Source organism: Sparus aurata, chromosome 4 (assembly GCF_900880675.1).
Source record: "Sparus aurata chromosome 4, fSpaAur1.1, whole genome shotgun sequence".
NCBI classification, from domain to species: Eukaryota; Metazoa; Chordata; class Actinopteri; order Spariformes; family Sparidae; genus Sparus; species Sparus aurata.
Window position 1 is genome coordinate 8921480 of NC_044190.1, and position 27736 is coordinate 8949215.

The window sequence follows — 27736 nt, forward strand, 5'->3', positions numbered from 1 at the left end:
TTCATTTCTTGTTTGCCTTTGTCTCCAGTGGGCCGTGACATTTGCTGAGCGTTCTGCCTTCTCCAATGTATTGACCGTCTCTCACAAGTTCCGGTACTGCGGCCACCGCTTCCATCTCAATGACCAAGCCTGCCACACTGTGCTGCCGCTGCTGCTGACCTCCTCTCATCATAACGCACTACTCACCCCGCCCTCAGCTCCTGGCAGCCTGGAAGGAGAGCAGCCTCCTACCTTTCCCCTACCAAAGGGACTCCCCAGGTAAAGAGCAGGGAAGGCAGAAAGCAAAGATTAAGGAATAGATAGCAAGGCGGCACATGAATAAAATGCGCTCACGGTGACATACTGTCATACTGTTAGCAATTGCCTCTTTGGCTTCTCCAGTTTCTAATGATGCGTTACTTTTCCATTAGCAGGAAGCAGCTTCGTAATGCAGCAACAAGGACCTTTCATGACCCCAACGCCATCTATAGTGAACTGATCTTGTGGAGGGTGGACCACATTGGACCCCTGTCCTGGACCGGAGGGGTCTCTGAACTGGCCCGTATCAACTCTTTGCACACCTCTGCCTTCAGCAATGTAGCCTGGCTACCTACCCTCATACCCAGCTCTGTACTCGGTAAACACACCATACATTTTTATTATTGTGGAAATTTTAACCTCAGTGATGAAGGACAGGGGCAGGGCACAAACATTGTTGTCAAGAAAAAATAATATCAAGAACTAATAGAAGATAGACCACCTGTTGAATTCACAACAAGATGGCTGGAGTCACCAGTAATGACCGCTATCTGTTGCTGGCGTTAACTAGTTAGCTCAATGAGCTGTGAAGTTAGCAGCCTGGACTGCGAGTGTGGAGGGCCACGGGAGGGTAATTGTTTAGGCTAGCTGGTGAGCATGATAACTGCAGTGTTTCTCATTTTAACACAGTAGATAGACGTGATAAGGTCAGAATGCTTTTCTCATTCTATTGATGATTTTAGTACATTTTTGAATGTTAAAGTTCTTACATTGCACCTTTAACAAGAACTTTAATATAGAAGCAGAAGTTTAAATAATCTGAGCCTCTGCTTTATCTCATACAGCAAAATAACTGGATTGCTGTATGTCAAGACAAGACTGTGCTAAGTGGATACACAGTACATGGCATCATGGCCACTGAATGGATATGCACTAGTCTGACTCACCAAATCAGCTTGTTAGAATTATCCGTCCATCTCCACACTTCCACTACCTGCATGTTACTGTTTTTAAAATGCCTGTGTAAATGGGAATCAAAAACAACAACCCACAGGCTAGCAGCCTACACAAATAGCAAGCTACCCTAATCCTAACCTGGTCACTAACGTCACAAACATAACAAAAAGCACCTCATACCAATTCTTAAGAGAGGTTTAGCCATTTTAGAACCAGGGCTGGCCTATCGGTGGACAAAACAGGTTCCCCCCGACACTATTTTGCAAGGGCGCTGTTTAGTGCCGCCCCAAGACGGTTGTGATTGGTTCCAAGAATACAACAAGCCAGAGCATTTTTTTCTCCTGTAGGTGAATGATAATTGGTCTGGCAATGCGAGACTAGACTGGCACAAAATTATGAAGTACAGTATTTCCTCCATGCCTATTATGCCTCCCAGGATATAAACATATCTTAATGACGTTACTATAAAAGCAGCATTATATTATTTTCCAATTAAGATCCAACATGGATTTAGTCTCCATGTTGCCTGAGGATGGAACTTAATCCCTAAAACTAATTGTTGTGAGTTTTGTGTTAGTAAAGGAGCATAGTTCAGATTATGACTATTGTCCAACTTTGTAACAAAAATACCAAATATATAATAAATGTCTTTGGATCAATATGTGTTGATAAAATAGTAATAAACTATGAAACTATGAACTCTGTGTTGTGTCCCTCAGGTACTTACTGTAACAGTGCCAGCGCCTGTTTCGTGGCATCAGATGGTAAAAACCTGCGCCTCTATCAAGCTGTGGTGGATGCCAGAAAACTCCTGGATGAGCTGTCAGATCCTGAAACGTCTGTAAGTGAACACACTCGCACAGCACTGCACACACAAAAAATAAATGTTATCGCTCATTTGGAGGTGATAGTCTTTGTTTAGAGTCTTTGTTCAGTGAATGTTATGTATCTGTATCCTCATGTCTCACACTGTTTACTTTAAAGCTTTTATCACAAAGGACCAGGTTTCCAGTCCAGACTAGGCTAGTGAGCAGGCATATGGGAGGCTGACAAGTCTAAAACAACTACATTACACATCTTATTTAACTGTTCAGATTCAGATATTAAAATCTTGTCATGCCTAATTTAAAAAAAAATTAACTAAATGGATAGTTAACCATTTGTCATGTGTGTCTCTGTTTAGAAACTGGTTGGCGAAGTGTTTAACATCGTCAGCCAGCAGTCCACTGCCAGACCCGGATGTATCATAGAGTTGGACGTCATAACAAACCAGGTGAGCAGCTCCTCTGTGTTTATCACACCCTCCTCGGGGCAGTGATGGATCTGAGACATTCAGATCAATAGACCTTGAGTAACCTATGTGATGCTGTTTCCATGTGCATCCAGTGTGGCGCCAACACCCAGCTGCTGCATGTCTTCCAAGAGGACTTCATTCTCGGTTACAAGCCTCAGAAAGAGCAAGAAGCATTCACACCAGCTTTCCCATCTGGTGAAGGTAAAGCCCACTATGAAATTAAAACTCTCTTAATGTCTGTTTCATAAAATTTTCTCAAACCTTACTGTCAATAGAAGAAGATTATAATGTATTATCTGTATCCAGATTATCAGCCCGCCCCATTCTCTGAGAAGTTCTTCCTGGTGGTGATAGAAAAGGATCTCAACAGGAACTCTGTGCTGCAGATGTGGCACCTGCACCTGAAGTCAGTGCAGGCTTGTGTTGGTAAGTGTTGGGTACACGCAGCTAAGCAATTATTAGCATAATTGGAAGTAAAAGCCTACCTTTATATCTACATAAAACTGCCTCTGCATCTATTATATTGCTGTGTCTCTGTGTCCAGATGAGCCGAGCCCAGACTTCAGCTTCCAAAGCCAGCTCATGGTTCCCAATCAAGCTATGAATGCCGACTCATCCCCGGAGACCTCTCCTATCAGACCCCTCCCACGGTCAGCCTCGACAGCCAATTTACAGTCAGCAAGCAAACTCATCCTCAGCTCCAAGCTGGTGTACAGCAAGAGGCTCGACCTGCCTCACGGGGTCGAGGTTACCAGGGCCACCCCCTCTGCAGGTGGGGATGGTTTTCACACATGACTCACACCATCTTCTTGTTACACTGTTTGTTTTTCTCCATGGTTGTGTAGGTGGCCAAGTCCTGAAGAGGTCTGCCTTTATTTTTAGAACAAGCATTTCTTTTAGAAATGAAATAAGAAATGTGAAAGGGGCTTCCATATGTTGCGTTTCCATCTGTTAGTGAGGTCAGGCAAAGTCCAAGAAGTACAAGGAAAATCTTTGTGTCACATGTTATGTAGAAAGCAAGAGACCAAGAAATCAGGTTGAAGCAAGAAATCGATAAACAGTTTGACATGCTTTGCAGTAACCCGCTTGGAATTTTCTAATTCCTCGTCCTGCCTCTCCGCTCTGCCAGGTCATCTGAGTTCCTCCTCTATCTACCCTGTGTGCCTGGCTCCCTACCTGATTGTTACCACCTGCTCTGACTCTCGCGTGCGCTTCTGGCACTGTGCGGTGGAGTGTGATGACGGGTATAGCGAAGATGACCAGGAGAACCGGGTGTACCGCTGGGAACCGTGGGCCCTGATGAACGAGGAGGAAGACAACAACAGCGCTGTGGCTGTGTCCGGACGGCCTGTAGCCGTGTCCTGCTCCTACACCGGCAGGCTGGCCGTGGCCTTCAAAAAGCCACGACAAGGACAGGTAGGAGATTGGAATGTGGCTTTGTAATGCTGTTTTCAGTTTGATGCACCAGAGACCTGTAGTGGTGTGGGAATTCATTTAACTGTGGCGATCAACTTGAGGTGGCAAGTGGCAATAAAAATGTAAATGCATTGAATAAACATCATTTGGCCGTGTAGCCTGGATCCTCCAAAACTAGAAAAGAATTCCACGTATCAGCATATTAATACATATTTATGTAAAGCAGAGAATGGTTTGGGAGGAACTAGATCAGATAAACATATACATTAGACATCGCAGTACATTTGAAGTGAATCGAGCATTGTAGCTGCACTATGTTTGAAGTATGTGGAGCTTAATTCACAGTGTCTTCAGCAAACCCATGTAATTACTTATTTAGAAGGTGGCAAGGTGTTTAACATTTGTTACTTTGTCTTACCTGCATTCCTAGAAATGTAATTGTGTTAAGACGATGCACTATATTTTTTCTGCTTTATTAGTTTTCACGACTGAAAAAGAATCATTATGTGTAATAAAGTGCAGGAAAAACAATGCACCATTTTGATCTTAGAAGTAAGTTGTTAGTTTGGCTCTCCTAAATTCACCTTGCTTAAAAAGCCTGGGTTAAAACAAACAGATGAGAGGATTTCTCCGAACAGTACGAGGTTGCTAAAGAGCCGCATTCGGTCCATGTGCCCTCAGTTGATTGGTCTGATCTTCAATATCTACAGTTGACATATATTCTAAGAAATCGGACATTGTTAGGAATCTGCTTGTCTTGTCTTCAGCTACAGGGTTCCGGAGAGGACTTCTCCATGCACGTTTCCATCTATGAGTGTGAGTCCACTGGTGGCTCAGAGTGGGTTTTAGAGCAAACTCTCCACCTGGACGATTTCACCAGACCCTCGTCGACCCTGGATCCAAGAGTCAGTGTGGACTCCAACCTCTTTGTGTACAGCAGGTCAGGAGGGCACTGCTTGTGTGTTTGTATCGTATTCTGTCAGCCACTATGTGTTTAACAGAATGGGTGTCTCATCATTTTCTCCTTGCCAGATCTGACCTGTACATGACCAGAGACCACAGCTCCCCCAACATCAAGCACTATGTCCACCTGGACTGGCTCTCAAAGGAAGACGGATCTCACATCCTCACGGTGGGAGTTGGATCCAACATTCTCATGTATGGTCGCATCTCTGGGATGGTGAACGAGCAGACCAGCAGCAAGGAGGGGGTGGCTGTTATCACCCTTCCTCTAGGGGGCAGTATCAAGCAGGGGATTCGCTCACGCTGGATCCTCCTTCGGTCCGTGGACCTCCTGTCCTCCGTGGATGGAACACCGTCTCTGCCAGTCTCCCTGTCCTGGGTGAGGGATGGCATCCTGGTGGTGGGCATGGACTGTGAGATGCACGTGTACGCCCAATGGCACCAGGACAAGAAGCCCGGTGAGGGAGATGAGGGCAACCTCTCGTCTGCAGACATCGCTGGAGGTCAAACTGCAGCTTCCTCCTCGGTCTTTGAAGGTAGAACCAGGTCTAAGAGTGTGTTTGAAGGAAGTGCCGTGGTGGACGAGGCCCTTCGTGCTCCAGCGGGACTTCAGGAAGGAGGACTGTTTGAGGCAGCTCACTCCCTCTCCCCAACTCTACCCCAGTACCATCCCACACAGCTGCTAGAGCTCATGGACCTGGGCAAGGTTCGCCGTGCCAAGGTGAGTGTCTTCCCTCGTCATTCAGTGACGCAACATATGAGAAATTAGGACTGGGCGATAAATCGGTAAAATTGATTAATTCGAGTTTGTGGTTCAGGACGATTTTAAAAAATGAAAATCGACTTTCTCTTTAACTTGCTCTGCTGCCGCTCCCCATGGGCTCCTGTAGTTCATAGTGGGCTCTCCCCCCCATTTACTTTCTATAGAGAAACAAACACAACAACATGGCAGCGAGCCAAGAGTTCGTTCCTAAAAAGGCACCGTCACCTCAGTAGTTTGGTTCTGTAGCATCAGACCTCGAACAAACCACGGTCTGCTGCAAAGTTTGTTTAAAGGCTGTTGCAACTAAAGGCAGCGGACCGACACATTTATTTCAGCATCTCAAACAGACGCATGCATCACAGTGGGACACTTGTTGTTCACTACGAGATGAATACCACGGCAGCCCACAAACCCCCGCTAAAAAGCAGCCAACATTAACAGAATCATTTAATAATTGTGTCCCCTATGAGAAGAAAGGGTCCCGGTGGACATCTTTTATGGATGCAGTCACAGTGCATTTCGCTGCCAGTATATACAGTGGAAAGCCAGACAACCTTCGACCTCAGGTTTGTGCTACGAAGCCGCAACGGGGAATGTCTCAAGCCAGAGGTAGGAGACAGGCTCGTCTACCCAGCCAAAAATGTGTTAAAAAAACAGCAAGCACACACCTCATGTCCTGTACATCTACCAACATGTCATGTTTACTATGCAATGCATGCAGATGTTTCAATTAGTTCACAGATCTTCAGGGGTACAAAATACTGTTTGATTAAAGTTATTTTCACAGTTTTTTTTATTAATCCCAATGGGGAAACTGATCTGTTTTTATAAAAACATGCAGTCTGACAAGTTAAATTTATGTTTACAAAAGCATTTTATCAAAAAGGGACACATTTTTTTCAAGTGAGTTTAAAGCTCCACTGTTTACAATGTCAGGGCAAGTTTGTTTACAATAAAAGCATTAAATTAAATGCAATGCCTTTAATAATTTCTTTGTCATTTGAAGTTTGTTTTTGGGAAGGAAAAAAATCGTAAAACGAGTTTTGTTTAAAAAAAAATTGGAGATTCAATTTTTGCCCATATCGCCCAGCCCTTTGTGAAATGATCATTTAAAGTTATCTCATTAGTTATTTAAAGATAAGCCATAAAAAACTCGAGGAGTTCAGTGAGCCCAGCCTTATCAGAAAAGACGGACGGCCACAGATATGGAGGACTGACACTAACAGTCAACCAGTAGTCAAAAAGTTGACCCTTATTTGAATATTATGATATAGTTTCGTTCCTCCTCAATGACAGTACACAGAATATCTTTGGATTATGGACAAAACAATACATTTCAGGATGTCATGATGGGCCTTTGGAAACACTGATCGACATTTTGCACAATTTTCTGAAATTTTATAGACTTGAAACTAATCAAGTAATCGAGAGAATAATCATGGGATTAATTTACAATGAAAATAATTGTTAGCTGCAGCCATAAGACTGGGATTTGTTGTAATCTAACTCATCTAATCCACTTTTTTATAAGGTGTGTAACTCACTGCTGTTCTCTATTTCAGGCCATCCTCGCTCACCTGGTGAAGTGTATCGCTGGCGAAGTTGCGGTGGTGAGGGATGTGGAGGCAGGTGAGGGCGGAGCCAGGAGACACCTGTCCCGGACCATCAGTGTGACTGGCAGCACGGCAAAAGACACTATTGTGGCTGGCCGTGATGGAGGCAGGGACTACACAGAGATCAACTCCATCCCTCCGTTGCCCCTCTACTCCCTCATGTTGGCTGACCTGGATACCTCGTACAAGGGAGGGGAGGAGGGTGTGAAGGGGAAGAAGGGGGCAGATGGTGAGGGAGCCCACAAGTCCACAGAGGACCAGTACTCTGACCTCTTTCAGGTGAGCAGAGTTAAGAGGGCTCTGATTTAGTTGATAAATGTGTAGTCTAGTGATACTTGTAACTCCTTTCCTTCTATGTTAACAGGTGCAAACAGTTACTACAGATGACTTCATGAACTTTGCCACCGACAAACCAGAGAAGAAGTCTCGAGTTATCAACCTCTCTCAATATGGACCTACCTACTTTGGACCAGAGCATGCTCAGGTATTAATGTACAGTTGAGAAGGTGAAATTGCACTATTATTCTAAAGTATTTATGTTAAACTGAAGATGGAAAAGTCAGTTCTTAGATCCTTTGCAGTTCTCTTGAAAAAGGAAAGGAAATAATCAGAAATAAAAAACCCAATTCTGAACTTTCTGATCGTTTGTAACATTTTTGTATAGCTTACAGCTAACCCAAATGAAAGGTGAACATAATGGACGTACACATGTACGTCCAAATACATTTTAAACCAGTTAACTTCATGAGTTTTAAGAGGTAAGAATGGCTGAGCGTTAGCAAAGACAACTGAAGTAAACTGAGTGTTATTCTGAGTTTCTTGTTGCTCTCCTTCATCACTGTCTTCCTTCACTGTGTGATTAGGTATTATCCAGTCACCTCATGCACTCCAGCCTCCCAGGACTGACCAGACTGGAGCAGATGTTCTTGGTAGCCTTGGCTGATACTGTTGCAACCACCAATGCTGAGGTCACCAGCTCCACTGATCAGCAGTACACAGGTTTGTATATAAGTTTATGTTATGTATGACGAGTTCAGACGATTATATAACATAGAGTAAATATAACATCTTGCTCAAAGGTTTAATGGGGGAAGAGACTGTCGTGTCTGTTTTCCTTGAGCATGAGTCATCACATTAAAATACATTCTGCCTTATATTGTAACACAGCACTCAGATAAGTTAAACTCTCTTGGATAGCTTTAGGTTGCATCTGATCAGGGAATACAGTTAGCAATTGGACTGTAGAATGGTTGATTTAATTTGAATATTCTCTAGTCATTTGGGTGGTGGACCAAAAGGTTAGTTTTTAGCACCCCGCTTCCGTTAAATTTTTCGCACAGTTTTCTTTCTATTATACACCTTTTCAACTCACAATATAAATCTTTCAGTATTTCATTTACCTAACTGAATATAGCAAGGTTGCTGAGATCTTTTCCTTTATCTGAAGTAGACACAGCTGGTTGTTTAACATAATTTCTTGGCCATTTTGCCATTCTTAAAAAAGTCATTTTTATGCTAACACCCATGTGAAGGACACCGGAGGCCACCCAAGCTCTTATATATGGAGTTGTTACCTTGAGGGAAGTTTTCCCATTTACCCACTAAAGTATCCTTGACAACTGACCAGCTACTCCTCTGGTGTAGCTAGTCCTAATTCTGTAGCTCTGATGTGTCAGGGATGAGGACACGTGACAAGACTATTTTTCCTTTGTTGATGACAGCCTCGCCTTAATTTGTTTATGTAGTTTTTATTTAAAATACACGTTACACACATACCTGCATACCTTCCTTTTGGGGTGTTCTTTCCCCTCGCTGTCTACCAGTCCGCTGACTGTTAGCCTTGGTAAGAGATACAATTTTATTAATGTTGACTAAAGGTTACAGACATAAAAGCTAAGCATAATTTTTCTTGATTGTGTGTTCCTGGATAAAGTTAATCTCAAGCCATCAAATAACATTAACATAAACAACAGTGCGTACACTGTTCCTCTTTAACTGTATGTGAACAGACGCTACACTTTTTCCATTATCTTTGTCTCATTTCTTCAATTTTCCATCCCATTTATTTAGTCTTTTGAGAGGTAGACATTAGCAGGTTGTTCCAGGGATAAGTAAGCACAGAGAGGGTAAGAATGTTCAGGGACAAGAGAAACTGCCGTCTCTGACAGCATCGCATGAACTCGAATGATCCTGGAGGTTTACAGGACTCAACTCTCTGGCTGCCATTTTAATAAACTGGTCGTTGGAAGAACAGTGACAAAGCTGACAGCTGCCTGGTGTTTTGTTTGTGTAGGTGCTGAGGCTCTTGATGAGTGTGGACTGAGGTACCTGCTGGCCATGCGTCTTCACACCTGCCTGCTCACCTCTCTGCCCCCACTCTACCGCATGCAGCTGCTCCACCAGGGTAAAACACACTGCTCAAAAAACACATTAAATGCTGTTTTGTACCGTATGACAGCAACACCAATATACTGTCACTTAATGGTTATGAGATGTTGAACATTTTTATCTTGCAAATTAATCTCCCTCCATCTTCGTGACAGGCTTATCAACATGCCACTTTGCATGGGCCTTCCACTCGGAGGCGGAAGAGGAGCTGCTGAACATGATCCCAGCCATGCAGAGAGGCGACCCACAGTGGTCTGAGCTCAGAGCTGTTGGAGTGGGTTGGTGGATACGCAACATCAACACTCTGCGGAAAATGGTGGAAAAGGTACCGGGACCATATAAACACATGTAGCACATAACCAGAGATTGTCTGTGGCAGGCATATTCTCACCTACTTTAAATACTCCCTCTGGTATAGGGGAAGAGTGGGGAGGGGAGGGGGAGGGGAGGGGTGGCCCCTGGGTTTAACATGCAGGTGAGAGAGGGGATTTTTTTATGTTATGGTGACTCTTTTTATTTGATATCAATACTACATGTATTTGGACTTCATTGCATCATCAGTGAAAGAGTGAAAAGAATAAGAAGCAGCCACACCTCATGCAACGTCATCAACACACTCATTTGCTTGCTGTGAATTCTCTAGACAATGACTTGCTCTGTTTACACATAACACACGCAATTACACAGATTTTGTGCTTGGGAGTTGGCAGAGCAAAATCTGTTTAATGTCTGGGCCAACTGATTTGCACTTTAACATTCACACGTACACTTTCTCCAGATAATGTCCAGAAAGGATCTGGGTAACAGTACATTTATGAAAGGGGCTTAACAGATTCACAGGAGTTTGTTTTTAAGATTGGAAACATGAACTCCCTCCACAAAACAATCTAGCTGAATTATATTTCGGACCATTTGCAGAAAGTTCAGCACTGGGGATGGGTTGGTTGACACAAACAGGTATACCTGACAATACAGCACAATCCTTCAACAGTCCTTTAATTAAAACCAGCAATATAAAGCTAGAATGTTAATTTTTTGTTGTTGGACTGGATTCCAAAAACATTAACACCTTACAGTTTAATGCAGTCAGTAAGAACATTGCCATTGACTACCTTCTAGAAACACCACAGTCGAAGCAGCATGTCCAAACCAAACAAAGACATCATTAGATGTTAGAATACCGTAGCTTAGACAGGTCATGCACACTTCCTGTAGTTTGGCCATCAAACCTAACTGTTCTGACTGCAAAATTCATAGTGCAGAGTGACATTTATTGTCCCTGGAGACATGAGTTCTTCTCTGTGATAATCAGCTGAAATGTATATCCTAAATGTATATCCTACAGGAAGTCTGCATTCATGATGATAAGCAGCTATGATGATCTTAGAGATCACAGCAAATTAAAGCATGTAGTTAATGTAAGTGGGTCTTTACCAGGAGCTGATAAAATGAACATGTGCACTGGCATGTTTGATGATTTGCAGTGTTGTAATGTTTTATTTCTACGCTGTCATCTAACTGTAATGTTTGTGTGTATTCAGATAGGTAAAGCTGCGTTCCAGAGACACAATGACCCTTTAGATGCCGCTCTCTTCTACTTGGCCATGAAGAAGAAAGCTGTCCTGTGGGGACTCTTCAGGTATCTTCATTATTCTTGAATTGAGCTGCTGTCCAATTTAATTGAAGTTTTTCATATAACCTTTATGGGATGCTGAGATGTGTGTTTTTTTTTTTCTTCTCTCAGGTCTCAGCATGATGAGAAGATGACTCAGTTCTTCAAAAACAACTTCACTGAGGACCGCTGGCGAAAGGCCGCTCTGAAAAATGCTTTCTCCCTGCTGGGGAAGCAGCGCTTTGAACAATCCGCTGCCTTCTTCCTACTGGCTGGATCACTCAAAGACGCCATAGAGGTGCGAAACAACACACACACTTTAACACGCAGCAACACACAAGATACACAAACATGGCTTATAAACGTTGAATCTGCTCCAACACTGCTTTTAACTCACAACGGAGACTTGGCATAGCTTTGTTCTATAGGAACAGAATGGAGGACAAAGGCGTGTCTGTATGAGAGTTAAATCAGTACATCACTAATAATGCCGATATCTGTTGCTGAGAGAGCTGAGTATTCTGCATCCTTTGAATCACATGAGAGAAGGCTAAATTATACTGATAATATGCTTGAAAAGCCTGCAGAGTTTTCCTTGGCCTGGGCGTTTATGTCACACTGTCAAAATATACAGATGGTTAAATAAAAAGAAACAGAAGTGAGTGCTTCACTTTCATGTTTCAATGGAAATAATGCCTCAGATCATCTAAAATTTCTGCCCTTTTTAGAATAGAAATGATCTTCCAGTGCCAACCTCAGTATTAACTTTTTTGCTTAATGTTATTTCTTTAATTATTTGAAGTATCTTCAAATGCTACATATCCTCAGAAACTGAGCTTAAATGTTATGGAAGTCCATAAATAACCACAATAAATAACCAAATAAGTGGTAAAAATACTGAAATTGAGTAAATAGAAAAAATACAAATAAATCATTCATGTTGTTTATTTTTTAAATTATACTAGATGTTTTTTTAATTATACTAGATAAAAACAATTTCTTAATGTAGATACATCACCTCCTCAGCTAGGTATATTTTCTTCGCCATCAAGGCAACAAAAAGACAATATAAGAGGGGAAAGTGTCGCAAAATACACTTTGGTCATGACAAGAACATAGAACGCTCAAAACTACGGACTCTGACTATTTCTCTTAATCTCGCTCTAACAAAAGTCACCCTGCTTCTCTGTTTTTCTTCCACAACTCACTGGAAATACCACATCGACATCACGAGCATACAGCGTGCAGAGGCGTAAAACACAAGCCTTTGCTTTCAAGTGCAAAAACAATGAACGCTCTCTCTATTATGTTTTTGTTTACAGATTTAAACTGCAGTTTTAACCCAATCTCACCTCTCCTCTGCTGGTCTGTGTTGTGTAGGTGTTGTTGGAGAAGATGGAGGATCTCCAGTTAGCCATGATAGTAGCAAGACTGTATGAGGCTGACTTTGAGAACTCATCCACCTGCCAAGGCCTCCTTTATGAGAAGGTCCTGGGCTGTAACAGGGATGGTAGTGGTTACCACTGTTCCAGACTGCACCCTGACCCGTTCCTGCGCAGCATAGCCTACTGGATCATGAAGGACTACACCCGAGCACTGGACACACTGTTGGAGCGGATCCCCAAAGAAGATGATGAGAACCCTGGTCAGTTGGTTTCAACATTTCAGTCAGCAAATCCTCTAAAACCTGTTTGCTCTGCTTATCATGTTCATTTTTCTTTTTTTTTGTCTTCATCCCTCTGTTAGATGTGATGGTAAAATCTTGCAACCCGGTGGTGTTTAGTTTCTACAACTATCTGAGGACGCACCCTCTGATCATTCGTCGCCACTTTGCAAAACCGGAACGCACAGCGACAAATGTGGGCCTCACTGCTGAGAAGAGCAACGCGGATGAGATCAACCTTATAGAGCGCAAACTGTTCTTCACCACTGCCAATGCACACTTCAAGGTGAGCTCATCAATAACATGGCCACTATTTTTTATGCACTTGGCATGTTATATCTACCCCCCTCTACAGCCTGAGAACATGTTGATTATGAAAGTGTTAAGACATGGTTTTGATCATATGTAAATCTTCTGTAGGTGGGCTGTCCTGTTCTGGCTCTTGAAGTTCTCTCCAAGATTCCCAAAGTTACCAAAAAATCTGGCTCCTCACCTCTTAGCAAAGCCTCCTCCAAGGCCAATTTGAATTCGAGCCAACCTCTGGAAAATGGCACCCAGGGAGGTTTGGACTGGGGCTCCACAGCAGCTCCTGCCTGGGGAGGGAATGACAGTGCAGGTGGGTTGGATTGGAGCCAGCCCCTCGTCAAGGTGGAGGAAGAAGGGCTGAAGCTGGACTGGGGTGAAGACAAGGACGATGATGAAGATGAGGATGACGATGGTGGTCTGACCATGAAGAAACCAGAAACTGAGACCAAAGCAGATGGAGGCACAGAGGGTGGAGGAGCCAAACTACAGAGAGAGAACTCACAGGTAGGAATAATATATCCTGAACCACCTGTGGTTCGAGGTCTAATTAATCTAATAGGATCGTTAGCTGAAGCTAACTAAGCAGCAGCAGGTGTCTACTTTACACTGGTTGCTATATCTTAAACCTTAAACTCATATCTCTTATATTTTTCAGGGTGAGTCGGAGGTGGACGTGATAGCAGAGCAGCTGAAGTTCCGTGCCTGTCTGAAGATCCTGATGACAGAGCTGCGTACGCTGGCCACAGGCTTCGAGGTGGATGGAGGGAAGCTCCGCTTTCAGCTCTACAGTTGGCTGGAGAAAGAGATCGCAGCCATGCACACGATCTGCAACTACAAGGTACACTTTGATAAAATCTGATGTATTTCATGCAGCTTTATATTCCTGCTCTCATGTTGGTCATGGTTATACACCATAAATTCTGTTCACACAAAGGTGGAGGGGAAAGAGGAGGAGTCAGAGGTGGAGCGTTGGGGAGAGCGCACGGCATCAGTAGACATATCAGATGAAGCCCTGGAGCGTATCGAGGCCGGCGCCTACGAGCGCCACCAGATGGAGCGACGTCGTCTTCAGGCCAAGCAGCAGCACTCTGAGAGGCGCAAGGCGTGGCTGAGGAAGAACCAGGCCCTGCTGAGGGTGTTTCTGTCCTACTGCAGCCTGCACGGAGCCAAGGGTGGAGGAGTGACGTCTGTACGCATGGAGCTTCTGTTCCTTCTGCAGGAGAGCCAGCAGGTACACATACACACTCACACTTGCATGAAAGCATATGTGCTTCTTCTGGATTAATGTGAAACTATCTCTCTTGTGATAAAAAAACAAATCTTCCCATTTTTTTGGACTCTGTAGGAACTCACAGTGAAGCAGCTGCAGTCTCCTCTGCCTCTGCCCACAACTCTGCCTCTGCTGTCTGCTTGCATCGCCCCAACCAAGACGGTCATAGCTAATCCAGTCCTCCACCTCAGCAACCACATTCACGACATCCTCCACACCATCACCCTCATGGAGTCTCCTCCGCATCCTGACTTCATGGATGATCGGGTCAGAACTCAACCAAGAATCTAACTTTTTATATAGACTAAGCACAGATTCTGCAGCCATCTGAAATCTTTCATGTTGATGTTTTCTCTCATTCTCAGGTGAATGCTCTGCACACACTCGCAGCTTCTCTGTCTGCTTGCATCTATCAAGCACTGTGTGACAGCCACAGCTACAGGTAACTGTGCCACAGGTCCAACAGTCTCTGCCAGATTTCGTATGCCTTAAAGGAAAAGTTTGCCCAAAAATGGAAATTCAGTCATTATCTAATCACCCCCAAGTCAGGGCAAGTTTTGAAGTTCACAAATCTTTCCTGGAACTTCACATCAAAACAGAGTTGCAGCATTCTCCTGAACAACTGAAGTAGACGGGACTACTATGTAGAAAAACAGCCTAAAAGAAAAACATCAAATGGCTCCAAACAGCTCATATGGGGTAATTGAAGTTTCTAGAAGCCACAAGGCCCAAATTGATAGAAAATATGTTGTTTTCAACCTTGACGCCCAGTCAAGCTTGTGCACCACCTTCTGACAGGTTGGGTAGTCAAACATTATTTCACCAAGACAGCAATTTTAAGTAAATTAGTAGTTAAACATTTCTGCAAAATGTATTTCGATGCTAATGCTAACTACATCCTGACTTTTTTTCATTTCATTCTAGGAAAGAAAGCCAATTATATTATTTCCCCACATTTTCACATGGTTGAACTAACAGTTTACTTTTCTGTTGTTGGCTTTGCAGCAGCCAGGCAGAAGCCAACCAGTTTACAGGGATGGTGTACCAGGGCCTATTGCTCAGTGAGCGGAAACGACTCCGCACAGAAAGCATCGAAGAACACATAACTCCCAACTCTGCTCCTGCACAGTGGCCAGGTAACAAAGTGCCTGCTTCTCCAGATTCAGCTATACCTTTCCATCAGTGGCTGGCTCTGTATTCACATTTTTGTGGTAATACTATGAAATAAATAGTTTTAATGAGATAGAAACTGAGTCAGATCATATTTCAGAATCCTCACAGAATGCATAGAAAGGCAAAATGGCATATGTGTGAGCATCAAAGACATGATTGAGAGAGAATATGAAAAGCGGAGGGAGAGGACGAGCAGAGCAGGCCGTCTGTGTTTATGCAGGGAGGCAGATGGTGTTCTATAATAGGAGCTTCATGGCCTCTGGGAAGGAAACGGAAAGGCAGACACTGATCACGCCGTCATGCGAATGTTTCATAAATGTGTTTCGTATTGTGCAGAGATAGTGTTTTGTTCTGCTTCAGACGTTTTTGTAAATTACACAAATGCCATGTTTTGTTTGTGTGTGTCCTCTCTCTGCAGGTGTGTCGTCCCTGATTTCTCTGTTGACGTCTGCAAGAGAGGAGGACCAGCCGAGGCTCAACGTGCTGCTGTGCGAAGCAGTCGTGGCTGTTTATCTTGCACTGCTCATCCACGGCCTCGGCACGCACAGCAGCAATGAACTCTTCCGTCTGGCAGCACATCCCCTCAACAACCGCGTGTGGGCCGCCGTCTTTGGGGGAGGGGCCAAAGTCATTATTAAGCCAAAGAGGCCCGAGGCTCCACCAGGTAGATTTACTAATTTGTAGTTAATTCAGATTTTTTATTCCATCACCATCGTCTTTGTTGCCATTTGTCTTCCTCCCTGGTCGTCTGTCACCATATTCTTTTCTTGCTGTTGTCTTCCTCTGCTCCATCTGACTCTTTACCTTTTGACTTGTCTCTGATCTGAGGCAACGCTTCCATCCCTCAGGCTTTCCTACATAGTTACATAGAAGTACAACTAGTCCTGTCCTGTTGATGCTCCTAAGATGCTGCTGCTGCTGCCGTAGTAGTGTCTTGTATGAGTGTGCCCTCTGCCCTGTGTCCCAGTGCCAGCTGATTTTGAGGCAGCCAGGCCAGACGAGTCTCAGGAGACAGGAAGACCTGAGCAGAGCAGCCTCACCCCAAACCCCACTCCCACCCCCCAGCTACGCAAACGACCCCCTCCTCCCATTTCAAGGGGAGAGGGGTCGTGCACTGTGGCACCAGCAACTAAGGCCAGCTGTGAGTAACTGGGCTGGTGGATTGCAGTGCTGGTTTGCAGGATTGCAGTGCATGGTAACTGTACAGGTGTGCATTGAGCAAATGCTTGACTTACCCCCTCCCCTTCCCCCTCATTTGCGCAGCTACTACTGAATGCCCATTACAAACAACAAAGCTTACTAATGCTATGAAGACATAGTCATCTGTGTTCAGTGTTATAATGAGCAGACAGCTGTGTGTGTCTGTGTGAGTGTGTGTGTACTGCACTGCATGTACATGTTGTCACGTCCCCATCTCATTGTCTCATTACTGTTGTGCCACTGAAGCAACAGCCGGGACAAGCAAGGACTGTTCAGAGGCCAAGGCTGAGCAGCCCTCTGAGACTAAATCTGAGACTGAAGCAGGTACAGCTTGATAAGTTATTAGCCTGATGAGATAGTTTGGTACTGTTTTTTTTTCAGTTGGTAACATTTAAGGGGCGATTTGTAAGATATGGCCAGAATTTTTGTTTAAAACATAAAAAAAAGGTCAATGTCAAAGACAAGTTGCAAAGATGTGAGCTAAATTTAGCATGCTAACCAGCTAGCCCCAGCCCAACCTGTCTTGCTTCACTTTGAACTGCGGCAGGCTCCAGTATAGCCCCATGTAGTTTCACTTGGGAAATGTATGCTAAGTTTGCCACTTAGTCTATCAAGTTAACAACACGGTTGGACCTGAATATTCTACTATTCTGATATTTGTTCATTGGGTAGGTCTTTGTTTTTCTATTTTGGATATTCGTTATTTATTCTTGTAGGCGATCAATTAAGGCGAACTGCAAAATAACTGTTATGTCACAAAAAGTGCACAGGGGTTAATGAAACATGCATAAATCACACCAAACCTTTAGTAGAAGAGTAGTAGAAATCTTACAGAATGCCTTTTATTGAACAGAAAGACATGCTGCCGCACTGCGTCATCCACCTCAGCCCAAAATGTAGAAATGTCTGGCTGACTCTGTCCTGAGTCTTGCTCAGAGCCCCCCTCCTGCCTCAAAGCTTCAAATATTTGCTCTTGATTACTACCAATGCTCCAGAGTTCAGAAGATGGTATTTGCGAAAGCCCAAGTATACACACACTAAATGTCATGAAAAGATTTTGCACACCTCTTTTCCTTGACAGTAAAATAAGTTTCTGAATAAAAGCTTCTCTCTTTTTACCGGGCTAAGACGAGCTTAATTGTCTTTTTAACTCATTGTAAAACACGCTTCAGCACAATTGCCAGTGGTTTGGTTTAAAAAAAATCCTTAATTCAGAGTAAGATGAGAAAATATTCCAGCTATATGCAACGTTTTTGCTTGCTGCTGATTGCAGAGATTCTCGTTTTTTGTTGCATGGTTGCCTCTTTTGTCCCCGCCTGCCGTGTCGTCTCGTCCCTGGAGACATAGTCCTGAAGGGAGCCGCTGTAAATCACCTCCATACTGTGTCCCCTGTCTTTAAACTGACATCGATCGGGGCGCCGTTTAGCTCAGTTGGGCGCGCGTCCCGTGCGCCGAGGCTCTGCAGCGGACCCGGGTTCGACTCCCGGCCTGGGTCCCTTTGCTGCATGTCACTCCCCCTCTCTCTCCCCCTGTTTCCTGTCATATCTTCAGCTGTACTATCAATAAAGCCATAAAGGGCCAAAAAAATACTTAAAAATACTTAAAAATAAAAACTGACATCGATCTGGCTGTGTTCAATCCCGGCCTCATGTCCGCTGAGACGCGTTGACTGTGGTGACTCTGTCTGAGGCCAGTGTTCAGGAAAACTGGAGACCGCTAACAAGATCACTAGCTCCATGGCTAACTGAGCTAATTAACTAATCAGCTAGCTACAGCAAAAAGTATAGTGAGCCGCAGTAGGCGGCTACACTGGTGATATGCTGTTCTCCATATTTTTGGAGCGCCCCTTGAATTCTGACCATATCTCACAAGTTACATCTTGTTTATTAAGAATGTGAGTGGACCAGATTTACTTTATGAGTTGTTTGTAGTAGAGATAGTAATTAGACTTTGCTGTTGTGTGACTTGATTCAGCCATTTGTCAGATTCTTACATGTGTAGATATTAAGCCATTTTTTGAGTAGCTGTGTTTTATAAATCTTAGTATGCTGACTGAACTTGACACAGTTCATTCATATTCATTAGGCCAAAGTAATCTGTGCTCACATTGTATTTGTGGGGGAGGAAGATATGGGCTGACATTTAGACTCCGTATCTCTGTAGAGTCTGAGATAGCTCTCAGCAGAGCCAAGAGCCTTTTGAAGAGCTGCTCAGGGGGATCATAAATGCCAGATGTTGATAGGAATCACTTTGCTGGATGTAAAAACCCTTCTTGAGCACCGCTGCAGTCTAACATGCATGTCAGAAACATACAGACATTCCATACCATGCAAATGTTCCCTTTAATTTTCAAATTAACATTATCTTTAAATAAATAAACACGTTAAGGTCACTAGTCATCGTGTTTGCTTCCTTCAAATGCTGCGAAAACAAGAAAATGTTTCGCAAATGCTTAACAAATTCTCCATCGTTATGTTTAATGTGTGTATAATTTTGTGCCATGCACCACATTAAATATGAACTGATCCAATTATGTAATGATCCGTGTCATATCTGTGTGTCTAACTGCACTGTCTACTCTGGTTTGTGTCTTGTCTTGTTTTGTCTGGTGGGATGTCAGAGATAGTCATCCACGATAATGGTGCAGGTTTGTGCACAACTCAGCGTGTCTTGCCCCGTGCCTCATTCCTAAACGTTCTGTGTTTGTGCATCTGTTCCTCTCTTTTCCAAATGTGTCGATTGTCTTTCGTGTGCTGTGATTCATCAAATTCATAGGACTCAAACTTATATTGTTGACAGAAACCACATTTAAGACGGCATTAAGGTAATGGTTGACTATGTATGAGCTCTATCATGGATGCTGTTTTCTGTGTAGGTTGTGGATGCAGTTAACTTTCGCCTGCTCTATTTCTTGACCTTCTTTTGGCTTTAAAATGATGCTGAGTCTCAGCTCATCCTCGTCATTTGTTCAGAACTGCAGCATACTGAGGTCTGCTGCAAGCTGACCTTATCATAGTTCATTGTTTTTGAAAGAAAGCATCTCTGTTCGCTCTTCTCCTTCCCCCAGTGGCTCCCCCTCAGCCCCCAGCGGAGGATGTAGATCGATACAGACGTAGGTTCAACATGAGGATGCTGGTTCCTGGGCGCCCTGTGAAGGAGACGCCAGCTGCCCCGCCTCCTGTGCCCACAGAGAGACCCGCATACAGGGAAAAGTTCATTCCCCCTGAGCTGAGCATGTGGGACTACTTTGTGGCCAAAGTAAGGCATTGAGTTCTTTTGAATCGGCTAATTAGATCGGTTATTCATCATATCCCTATCTGCCTTTTTCATTTGCTTTTTTCTCTTCCATCATTATTTCTTCCTTCTCAGCCGTTCCTGCCGCTGTCGGACAGCAATGCTCTTTGTGACTCAGACGAGAGCGGTGCAGAGGATGATGAAGACGATGACGACGCCTTCCTTTCTGACACACAGATAACGGAGCACTCTGACCCCAACTCCTACAGGTAGGGCTTGCACTCCTTGGTTTTCCTGCCACATAATTTGGATCGCCTTGTATCACCAGACCAATTTGCGAATGTAAAATTTGTCTTAAACCATTTGTTTTTTTATTTTAAATGGGCGTCATCAGTGGGCGCAGACCTATTACATATTGACAGCATAGTGTTGTCAAAGCGTAAATTACTAGAAAGCCGAGTTCTGTCCTTCCATGTAAAAATGACGGATGCATTTGGGCCGAAAGTCACCAGTTAACTCTGTCACTCTTTAAACCAAAACACTAGCAGTGCTGTGCGTCCTCACCTTACGGAATTCAGAACAAACTTTTAAATGAGGCTCATTTCTCACCACAGATTTGTTCAGAAACAGATTTTAGTGGACTGCTCAAGGTGAGACAAGTTTATGTAATTGCTTACCTGCTTCAGACAACAGCTATTACTCGTGCTCAAACACCCTCGGCTAACTGAGCATCGTATCAAACCGGAGACTGATTATGAAGTCAATGTATCAAACCCGCTCCAGATTTGATAATTGGTTGTGGTTGGACCGGCACAGGACGAGTCAGATGGAAATCTGTCTGAACAGGATGGATCCCAGATGCTTCTGCCAGAGCAAATGAACCATGAGTGCCCAGATTTGTCTGGTTCCCCAGCTGTAATGTGGAGCCTTTGCTTCAATTTTTAATCTTCCTGCATGTGTGTCTGTGTGGTGCGTAGCTGGTCTCTGATCCGCCTGGCCATGGTGAAACTGGCTCATCACAACGTCAAGAACTTCCTCCCTCTCACTGGCCTCGACTTTACAGGTACTGGTGATATATTGTATATGAAAATACATAACAATATTTTAATGTAGTTTATAAGAATATACATAAATGAGCTAATCATTGTTGTTGCTGCTGCCTGTAAACAGTGTATCTATATGTGTTTGTGCCACAGACCTGCCAGTCACTTCCCCTCTCGGCAACGCTGTGTTGAAGACTTTAGAGAACTGGGAGCAGCTTCTGCTGGAGCGAATGAACAAGTTTGACGGCCCTCCTCCCAACTACATCAACACTTACCCCACTGACCTCAGCGCAGGAGGTGGCCCAGCCATACTCCGACACAAGGCCATGCTGGAGCCAGATAACACACCCTTCAAGTGAGTATGAAATCATATACAACATACAGAAAAGGAGACATACTCTCCAACACTAGGGCTAAGTGAATAATAGCATTCAGACAACATCAACATCTGCATTTAGTTTTGCTTTTTAAATTTAGAGAGTGTGCAATCCTAACATTAATAACACTGTTAGTTTGTCAAAGAGTAAATGTAGATTTTGGATAGATACACAGTGCACAGTGACAAACACACAAAAGATACACAAATCAGACGGGTCACAACAGACAACAAATGAAAAAATATGAGAGCTCTATTTTATATTTCTTACTACTTTTTTATTGTATTGTTTATTCCCTCACTATCATTTATTGTTTTATTACAATACAACAGCCCCGTTTGTGGAACAAATAAAGGAAATTCTGATTCTGATTCTGATTCTGAAAACATACTAAAACTTCCATTTCAAAGGGTAGTAGTGTAGATCAACACATGATGGACACAAGAATAAGACTTATAAAATCCCATCATGTGTATGGAAGAATATCTCAAAAATTGTCAGATAAGAAACCCTGAGGGGCAAGTGGAAAGTCCTCATGAGTTTCTTAAACTTTTTTCAATCTGTGAAAAAATAATAGGTTTTTTTTAAATAATCTTGGTGGAAAAAACTAAAATTCATGTTTGAAACCGAATGAAACTCTTTTGTTTGTTTGTTTCATGTGTGAAACTGAATTATTTTTTACTTCAGTAGAAAAAAAAGAAACATTTTTTTTCGGTGGGGGGAATTTTTCATTCTTTCCTAAAAAGTTGTGAATTTCCTAACAGTAAAAAGAACTGTTAAGCCAATGGTTGCAAATCACAAGACTGATATTTGCTTCAAAAACAATTTTTTTATTGAGCACACGAAAGAAAGGTTACGCTGCCAAAAGTGCTTTACAAAAAAAGCAAATACCAAAAACTACAATGAAAAACATACCAATGACAACAGTTATCAACAAGTTGTTGCCATAAGACAACAGATAAAAGATTAGTGAGCCACAAAGATCAAAAATCTCAGCCTAGATTTAGAAAAAGAGATGAAAGGTGTTTAAATAAAGAAAAAAACGCCATCAACACATATCAGACTTTCCATATCAGTAGTGCTTTTATGCTTTTCACACAATAGAGAACAAACATGTCCCCGGTTTCAGTCACACATGCAGCATCACGTAATCTTGCACTGTGGAGTCACTGTAAATAAAACCTGACATAAGACCTGTTAGCGGATACACTCTGATGTGACTTGCTTATTTTTATCTATTCGTTTTCTTCCAGGACAAAGAACCACCTTTCCTTCCCAGCTCGACGTCTTTGGCATTTCCTGGTCAAACAGGAAGTTCTTCAGGAGACTTTGATCCGTTACATCTTCACTAAGAAAAGGAAGCAGAGTGAGGTCAGCAGCTCACATGCATTAAACAAATTCAGCTTTCTTTTTCTCAGTTCCGTGTTCATTTGCTATGATGAATAAACCCACCATTGTTTTATTTAACAAGTCCTGTTAGTTCATATTTACATTGTGTCCACTTCCCCTCACACAAGTGCTGCATTGGCCCAAATATAAGAACGTTTTATCTGAGACATTATATCTTTAAATGTGGGTTAGTCTCGCATTTAATTGCTAAATCAGGGGTGCCCAAACTCTTTCCTTTGGAGGGCCAAAAATTAAACATAACAGCAGGGATGGACCAAAAGCAAACAAGCGTTTTCTTGAGATGCAAAATGGTATGAGGATCCCAACCGATTGTGAAAATGAAAAATGAATTCTACGTATAAAAATACCTTTTTTTCTACAAAAATTAATTTAAAAAACCTAGACAGAGGTTTAATCATAATTATTTAAAGATGCAATATGTAAAAACTTGCCATAAAAATCACAAGATGCCCATGAACGTGACTGCAGAGTCACACGTCATCAAACAACATGTAGCATCAGAATGTCACGCATGAAGACTTGTCCAACCAACAGTCCATAACCTGAAGACTCATCATGTACGATCATAAAGACAAAGAAAAGCAGCAAATCCTTACACTTAACGAGCTGGAACCAGCAGACTTAATCAATTAATCAACTATCAGAATAGTTAGTTTCCTCTGATGAGCTAATTAGTGCAGTTTTATGAACAAGAATGTATATAGAAAATTATATTTGGGCCAATTTAATCTGAATTTAATTGCACCTTATTTTCTTTTTGAGCAGCATGTCTACAGTAGTTTACTAATAAGAATGGAAACAGAATCGACACGTTATGCACAGACTCTTCTGCACTGTGAGACTCTAGAAACAAGCTTTGAGAAAGTTATTTGTTGATGTCTTTATTAGAAGCCTGTCAGATTTGATCATGACTGTCTGACACATACACTGATGTGCCTGTGAGGCATCTCGTCATTAATCCACAGATAAGTGCTCTCTGAGCATTTATCTGTAGTTGGTGATATTATTGTTTTTGTTAACCAAAGAACAGGAGAGTTCACGGTCTTGTCTGATGTCTGGAACTCTTCATTATTATGTAATCGCTCTCCTGACAGACTGCCGCTGTAGCTGCCCGAAGCTGCAAAATCAGACAAAAACCAAAGGGATCATGGTCCAAGATGCTTAGTTTCTTTATAATTACAACATTATTCCAACCTTACAGCACTTAGAATTACACTCTAGCGGTCAGATCCATAGTTATTGATTCCATTCATCCTGCTACACGGCTGTAGCTCCATGCTAATGAGGTGCACTGAGTTCAGAGTTTTTGCACATTGTACATCAAAGATCCTGTCAACCTTTTTACATTTTCTTTTCATTCCATGTTTCATTTTCCTGTGTTTGTGCATGTGTTTTGTGTCGTGCCGTGTTTGTGTGTTATTTGTCTATATTGCCTCTGTGTGTGTTGTGTAGTCTGTAGAGAACCATATGGACCATATAAGCCCAAACTGCATAGCAGGAGCTAGCAGTCCCTATAAGGTAGTATTATTTACTGTACCAGCCCAGGCCCTGGCTCTGTCCGTCCGTCCGTCTGTCTGTCTGTCTGTCTGGGAGAGTCACTACTAAGCCAAGCTTGAAGGAGCAAGTGCATTAAAGTTTAAACAAATTACTCTGCACCAATTTGCACAGAGTTTAGTTTTGCAATTAGCACCAAACTGGGTGAAGCTCCTGATGTCTCCATCCAGCTCGGCCTGATAGTGACTGCTCTGACAGTTTTTCTGGCATAAAATCTACTCAAGGCTCTAAAGGCTTAGACCTAACGTCTAATCTTTCCGTCTCACTGGGACACTTATGACATCAACTCACATAACCTCACATCCGATCCCTACCAGTAACACTTCTCCCTGTGTTTCTCACTCCCTTCTCCTCTCTAGCTGGACTGATTCTGCTGGACTTACAAGCAAAAGACTAAAAATAACTTCCTGAGAGATTTGGCACATTCAGTAGATCTACTAACATGCATGCTCACTGTCAGGGCTGTGTAAGGCTTGCTTATCATGCAGGGTGTTTTCACCGGGGAAACCAGCAGTCAGAGCGATCAATATTTAATTGTGTACCTTTTTATATGATTACTCTTCTCCCCCTGTGAATGTAGCTGTCCTTAATGCTACCTTCACGTGAAGTGGGAATATTTTTGGAGCAGCTTGGTGGCACAAAGCCAATGTTTCGGCGATTTTCTGTCTTTTTAGGCTTCAAAACTAGCATTTTTGTATTTTTGACTGCAGCTTTAATTTTATTGAAAAATTAAACCTTTTTGTCTCGTGTTTCTTTGAATTTTCCAGGTGGAGGCAGATTTGGGCTACCCAGGAGGCAAAGCTAAGATCATTCACAAGGAGTCTGATATAATCATGGCATTTGCCATTAATAGGGTAAGTTATTAGTTGGAAGTGTCTCATCATTTTTGGATTATTTCCCCTGATGTTTCCTGGAAAGAACTACTTGTAAAGTAATTTTGTACAAAGTTAAAAGTGATTAGATTATCTTTCCAGGAACTTTCATCTGATTGTACAAATACACATCAGTATCTTTCTCAGTTTCAAGTTGATTTCATTTATATAGCATTTCAAATGCAAACAAGTTTTTAAAGACCTTCACAAAAGACCTATGTATTCATAAAGGCTAACAGAACAATGAAACTGTAATATAAAACCCAATAAATCTGAGAAAAATAAAAACTAATTTAACACAATTGAAAGCCTGAGAATAAAAGTGGGTCTTTAGATGCGTCTTTAACACATCAACAGGCTAAGCCTCAGACCAAACTGTTGCAAAGCCTTTATGTATTGTCTTTTCTTCCCTCCTCATCCCTCTCCCTCCTTCTTTCCTTTGTTTCCAGGCCAACTCCAACGAGATCGTGTTGGCCTCCACTCATGACGTCCAGGAGGTGGACGTGTCGAGTCTGGTGTCGGTCCAGCCCTACACCTGGATCGGGGATGACTTTGATAAGGAGTCCCGCAGGTGAGATTCAGGGCAGATATTGGTGACGTTGGTTTGTCCTCAGATAAGCTATTCCAATCCTGGCTGCTCCTGCACACACACAGTAAACAGCTGGTTTTTGATTTGTGTGGCTTGTTAACAAGAGAGAAATTATCCATTTTCTAAGTCTGATCTAAATAGTTTTCTCTCCTGTGTTTATGGGCATAAGAACTGGTGAAACAGAAAGTTTTGACAGGATAGTTTGAAGTTCCTTCATTTTCAGGAGAAACGTTTCCCCTCATGTGTGAATCATTTGTTTTTCTGCTGATTTTCTTATTTCCTTTATTTTATTTTGTTTTAACAGGAAAACAATAGAACATTTTTTTTTCAAGTGTTTGCATTTAGAACAGAAAACATGAAAACACAAAATCCATCCTGACTGCTGGAACTGACAGTAACCATTATAACCATAAACTGTGATGCTATGTGGTATTGAAAGGTCTTTTCAAAGTCTTGAATTTAACTCTGTGAATCCTGCAGAAACACTGTAAACACTTAATAATGTTTAACATGTGAATATCTGGTCTTTACAATGTCCATGTTTTAAACATCTCTCTTAAACATGTTTGTGTGGCGCGTTTTGTTTCACAGCTCTGACGACATCGACCATCGCTCCTCTCATACCAACATCGCCCAGGCCAGCTCTGTCCCCTTCGCGCCACCACAGATGCCGGTCTCTGCGTCCATGCCGTGGCTCGGCAGTGGCCAGACCAGCATGGGAGCCAGTGTGGTACGATTCTGTCTGCTACAAACACAGATATACACAAACGCAGCCAAACCAGAAAGCATTGGGTGTGTAGTTCTCAGTGATGGTCAGCAGGGGGAAACTAAGCTCTGTTTTAGAGCCTGTAAACAGCAGAGCATATCACTCTGCAGTCTCATTTTATAACAGCCTGTGCTCCACACTAGATGCTCTAGGAGGGTAAAATAGACATTTGACTTCTTGCATTTACTTCTGCAGTCTGTGGGCCCTGCACATAATCAGGAGAAGTTTATGTTTTTAATTCTTATCAACTTTAAGCCAAACTGAGCAGTGCCGACTAAACAGCTGGCCTGCTGAGTCTGCGGAGGCCAATACAAAGAGGAGGTGTGTTTGCACGGCCGAGATGGACGCATATAAACACAGATAACAGCAGCTCTCACAGTCGGCGAGCCAAGGTACACATCTGCGTAACAGTTAACACGCAGTCAGGGTTCTCCATGTCCCAGCCGTGTTGATAAATGTTGAGTGTGATACAGCGAGCAAGACAGGACAAGAGGGTGTCATCAGGCTCAGAGGGTTACAGACGAGCTTTCACTCGGCTGCAGTCAGGACTGGTTAGTAAAGATCCAGACATGTAATACCTGGACTGACATATGCTGCATCCTCATCTTCACATCATATAGACACCAACAGTCCTCACAAGAGGAGAAGCCGAATTAACCCCATACTGTCCCTCTTTTTATCAGACGAAAAAGATTTCAAGAGAAAAAAAACTGGCGAAACTTTTGTTCCCTTGGTTTCATATATGAAAAAGGAAAAATTCTCCGGGGGGGTGCAAAAAAAAGTCATGAATAAAACTGAGTGAACGAGAAAAACTTCAGCGGAAAAAACTGGCAAAGCTTCATTTCACTCTGTTTCACTCTTCTTATCCCGATTTTTTATTTTCATTTTCATGTTTCTCAGATAAAAAAGAAAATGAAGGAACTTAATGGATCACCAGAAAGAAAAAAAAACTCACTTGCTCATCAGGACTTCTGTAGCTCTGAGACTGTTTTGTGAACAATGTTCAAATGAATTGTAAATATGAATAGTATATATA

General features: G+C 42.7%; 1 protein-coding gene across 7 annotated transcripts in view; it reads left to right on the forward strand.

Annotated features, from left to right (window-relative positions):
- dmxl2 (Dmx-like 2) overlaps nucleotides 1–27736 on the forward strand; it is a 50326-nt gene that overhangs the window by 17060 nt on the left and 5530 nt on the right. For 2 of the 7 annotated variants that reach the window (XM_030413217.1, XM_030413220.1), the window contains exons 13-48: nucleotides 29–258; nucleotides 411–616; nucleotides 1914–2035; nucleotides 2378–2467; nucleotides 2581–2689; nucleotides 2795–2914; nucleotides 3033–3260; nucleotides 3618–3904; nucleotides 4672–4844; nucleotides 4937–5588; nucleotides 7193–7522; nucleotides 7608–7727; nucleotides 8107–8242; nucleotides 9537–9647; nucleotides 9787–9956; nucleotides 11173–11270; nucleotides 11376–11541; nucleotides 12624–12888; nucleotides 12990–13192; nucleotides 13327–13716; nucleotides 13868–14050; nucleotides 14147–14443; nucleotides 14558–14749; nucleotides 14848–14924; nucleotides 15488–15618; nucleotides 16074–16319; nucleotides 16623–16796; nucleotides 19923–20113; nucleotides 20225–20358; nucleotides 21067–21152; nucleotides 21286–21487; nucleotides 22763–22880; nucleotides 24372–24437; nucleotides 25241–25327; nucleotides 25795–25916; nucleotides 26526–26664. In XM_030413217.1, the coding sequence (XP_030269077.1) occupies nucleotides 29–258; nucleotides 411–616; nucleotides 1914–2035; nucleotides 2378–2467; nucleotides 2581–2689; nucleotides 2795–2914; nucleotides 3033–3260; nucleotides 3618–3904; nucleotides 4672–4844; nucleotides 4937–5588; nucleotides 7193–7522; nucleotides 7608–7727; nucleotides 8107–8242; nucleotides 9537–9647; nucleotides 9787–9956; nucleotides 11173–11270; nucleotides 11376–11541; nucleotides 12624–12888; nucleotides 12990–13192; nucleotides 13327–13716; nucleotides 13868–14050; nucleotides 14147–14443; nucleotides 14558–14749; nucleotides 14848–14924; nucleotides 15488–15618; nucleotides 16074–16319; nucleotides 16623–16796; nucleotides 19923–20113; nucleotides 20225–20358; nucleotides 21067–21152; nucleotides 21286–21487; nucleotides 22763–22880; nucleotides 24372–24437; nucleotides 25241–25327; nucleotides 25795–25916; nucleotides 26526–26664 (6651 nt within the window). The remainder of the gene's footprint in view (nucleotides 1–28; nucleotides 259–410; nucleotides 617–1913; nucleotides 2036–2377; nucleotides 2468–2580; nucleotides 2690–2794; nucleotides 2915–3032; nucleotides 3261–3617; nucleotides 3905–4671; nucleotides 4845–4936; nucleotides 5589–7192; nucleotides 7523–7607; nucleotides 7728–8106; nucleotides 8243–9536; nucleotides 9648–9786; nucleotides 9957–11172; nucleotides 11271–11375; nucleotides 11542–12623; nucleotides 12889–12989; nucleotides 13193–13326; nucleotides 13717–13867; nucleotides 14051–14146; nucleotides 14444–14557; nucleotides 14750–14847; nucleotides 14925–15487; nucleotides 15619–16073; nucleotides 16320–16622; nucleotides 16797–19922; nucleotides 20114–20224; nucleotides 20359–21066; nucleotides 21153–21285; nucleotides 21488–22762; nucleotides 22881–24371; nucleotides 24438–25240; nucleotides 25328–25794; nucleotides 25917–26525; nucleotides 26665–27736) is intronic. The other 5 variants (XM_030413218.1, XM_030413221.1, XM_030413222.1 and 2 more) reach the window with 5 other exon arrangements.